Source organism: Orycteropus afer, unplaced genomic scaffold (genome assembly GCF_000298275.1).
Source record: "Orycteropus afer afer isolate SDZICR_OR568_19922 unplaced genomic scaffold, OryAfe1.0 scaffold00021, whole genome shotgun sequence".
Lineage (NCBI taxonomy): Eukaryota > Metazoa > Chordata > Mammalia > Tubulidentata > Orycteropodidae > Orycteropus > Orycteropus afer.
Window position 1 is genome coordinate 3,409,174 of NW_006921608.1, and position 1,688 is coordinate 3,410,861.

The window sequence follows — 1,688 nt, forward strand, 5'->3', positions numbered from 1 at the left end:
AAGATTACAATCATTGAAAAACCCTATGGAATGCAGTTCTACTTTGGCACACAGCGTGTCACTATGAGTCAGAATTGACTCAATGACAGGTTTTCTGAATCCAGAAGAGGCAGAGGACACTTGGTTACTATTCCTGAAGTTCAAATACTCTCTTTTAACTATGATACCATCTGCAATGGGAGACATACCTTGTATTTTTTTTTTATCCTTTTGTTTATTTCCAAATCTATTTACTGTCACAGATACATTCATATCTTAATCCATTCATAAGTATATATTGTAAATAGCTGGAACAGACATAGTATCTTGAGCATTTATGTAGTATAGTGGGCAGGGTAAAGCTACTTCTCAAAGGCTTCCCTGTCACTTTAAAGTCATCAGTGGAACAAGCAAACATTCCAGTTAGATCTTTTTCCTATAGCATTCTTTCACTGCTTGTGTAAATTGTTAGTGACTTGAACATACTGTTCTAGAAAGCGCTGTGGTGTAGAACTCCTGTAATATTAGACACAGGATTTTACTGAATGGACTAGTAAGTAAAGCAGACAGAATATTTGAGTCATGTTTTTGAAAATTGCTTGTCAGTTTCATTAATTTTTTGCTTTCTGTTTATATCCACAGGTACTTGTGAATGACTTCTTCTTAGTGGCTTGTCTTGAGGATTTCATTGAAAATGCCCGTCTCTTCATATTTGAGACTTTCTGTCGCATCCATCAGTGTATCAGCATTAAGTAAGAAGACCTAGATTTGATTTATATTTTCTATTTTTCAGTTTCTAGAAATTTCCATTTACTATAAAGTTAACACTTAATAGGATTCCGGTTAATTTAATTTCCCTTTGCTTTTGAAAGAAAGGAAACAATCTGATAAAGATTTATTTAAAATCTGAACATGTTTGAATTGTTAGATGCTACAGAGTCAGAACGAATCTTTAGCTTCCATGTGAGCAGCACAGCAGGATGATTGGTCAAAATGATAGCCTTGAAGCAGTACTAACTATTGATTACCTTTTTTAAGAGTAAATACTATTAAGTTACTACTTGTGGAGAAAAGTGAACTAGTTGGTTTTAGAAGTTTTCACCAGGAGTTCAAATAAGGAGTTAGTTCTTAATCTAGAGTTTGAAAAATAACTAGTGCCTTGGGCTATAGATGAAATCAAACAGTGAGGGCTCTGTAAATGTTTGTGAACTTACTACTTTAATGTTTGTCTCTGAGGAATTGTGTGTAGGACAAATTCTCTTCTTTTAATACCATTTGTTTTTGCTAAGGCACCCATACTTCTTGCCTAATTAATTTTAGTGGGTTTTCATTGAAATGATTGTCCAGAGTTAGAAGTATAGTGTGATCATGGGACTTTTCCTATGGGAATTGTTCCTGGCTCCAGTTTTATTATTAACTTGCTATAGTTAGCAGATACATAATTTTAAAATTCTGATACTCTCAATACTTGTAAATTTCCTAATATATAGTTGCTTGTGAAATAAGAGGTAGGTATATATAGCACTCTAGTGGATGACAGATAACTAAATTCTTTTATTACTTTTTGTTTTGTTTTTAAGATTTATAATCAGGGCTTGTGAACGAGAGAGGTTTGTATTTTGGTTTACTTTGTGGAATTTTCTTGTTTCCCAATTAGATTGTGGGCCCAAGTATGTTTTGTTTTGTTTTCTTTTGGTCCAGAAATTAAG

General features: G+C 33.2%; 1 protein-coding gene across 1 annotated transcript in view; it reads left to right on the forward strand.

Annotated features, from left to right (window-relative positions):
* EIF3E (eukaryotic translation initiation factor 3 subunit E) overlaps positions 1–1,688 on the forward strand; it is a 74,202-nt gene that overhangs the window by 62,309 nt on the left and 10,205 nt on the right. The window contains exon 10 of the mRNA XM_007934772.2: positions 622–731. Coding sequence (XP_007932963.2) covers positions 622–731 — 110 coding nt within the window. The remainder of the gene's footprint in view (positions 1–621; positions 732–1,688) is intronic.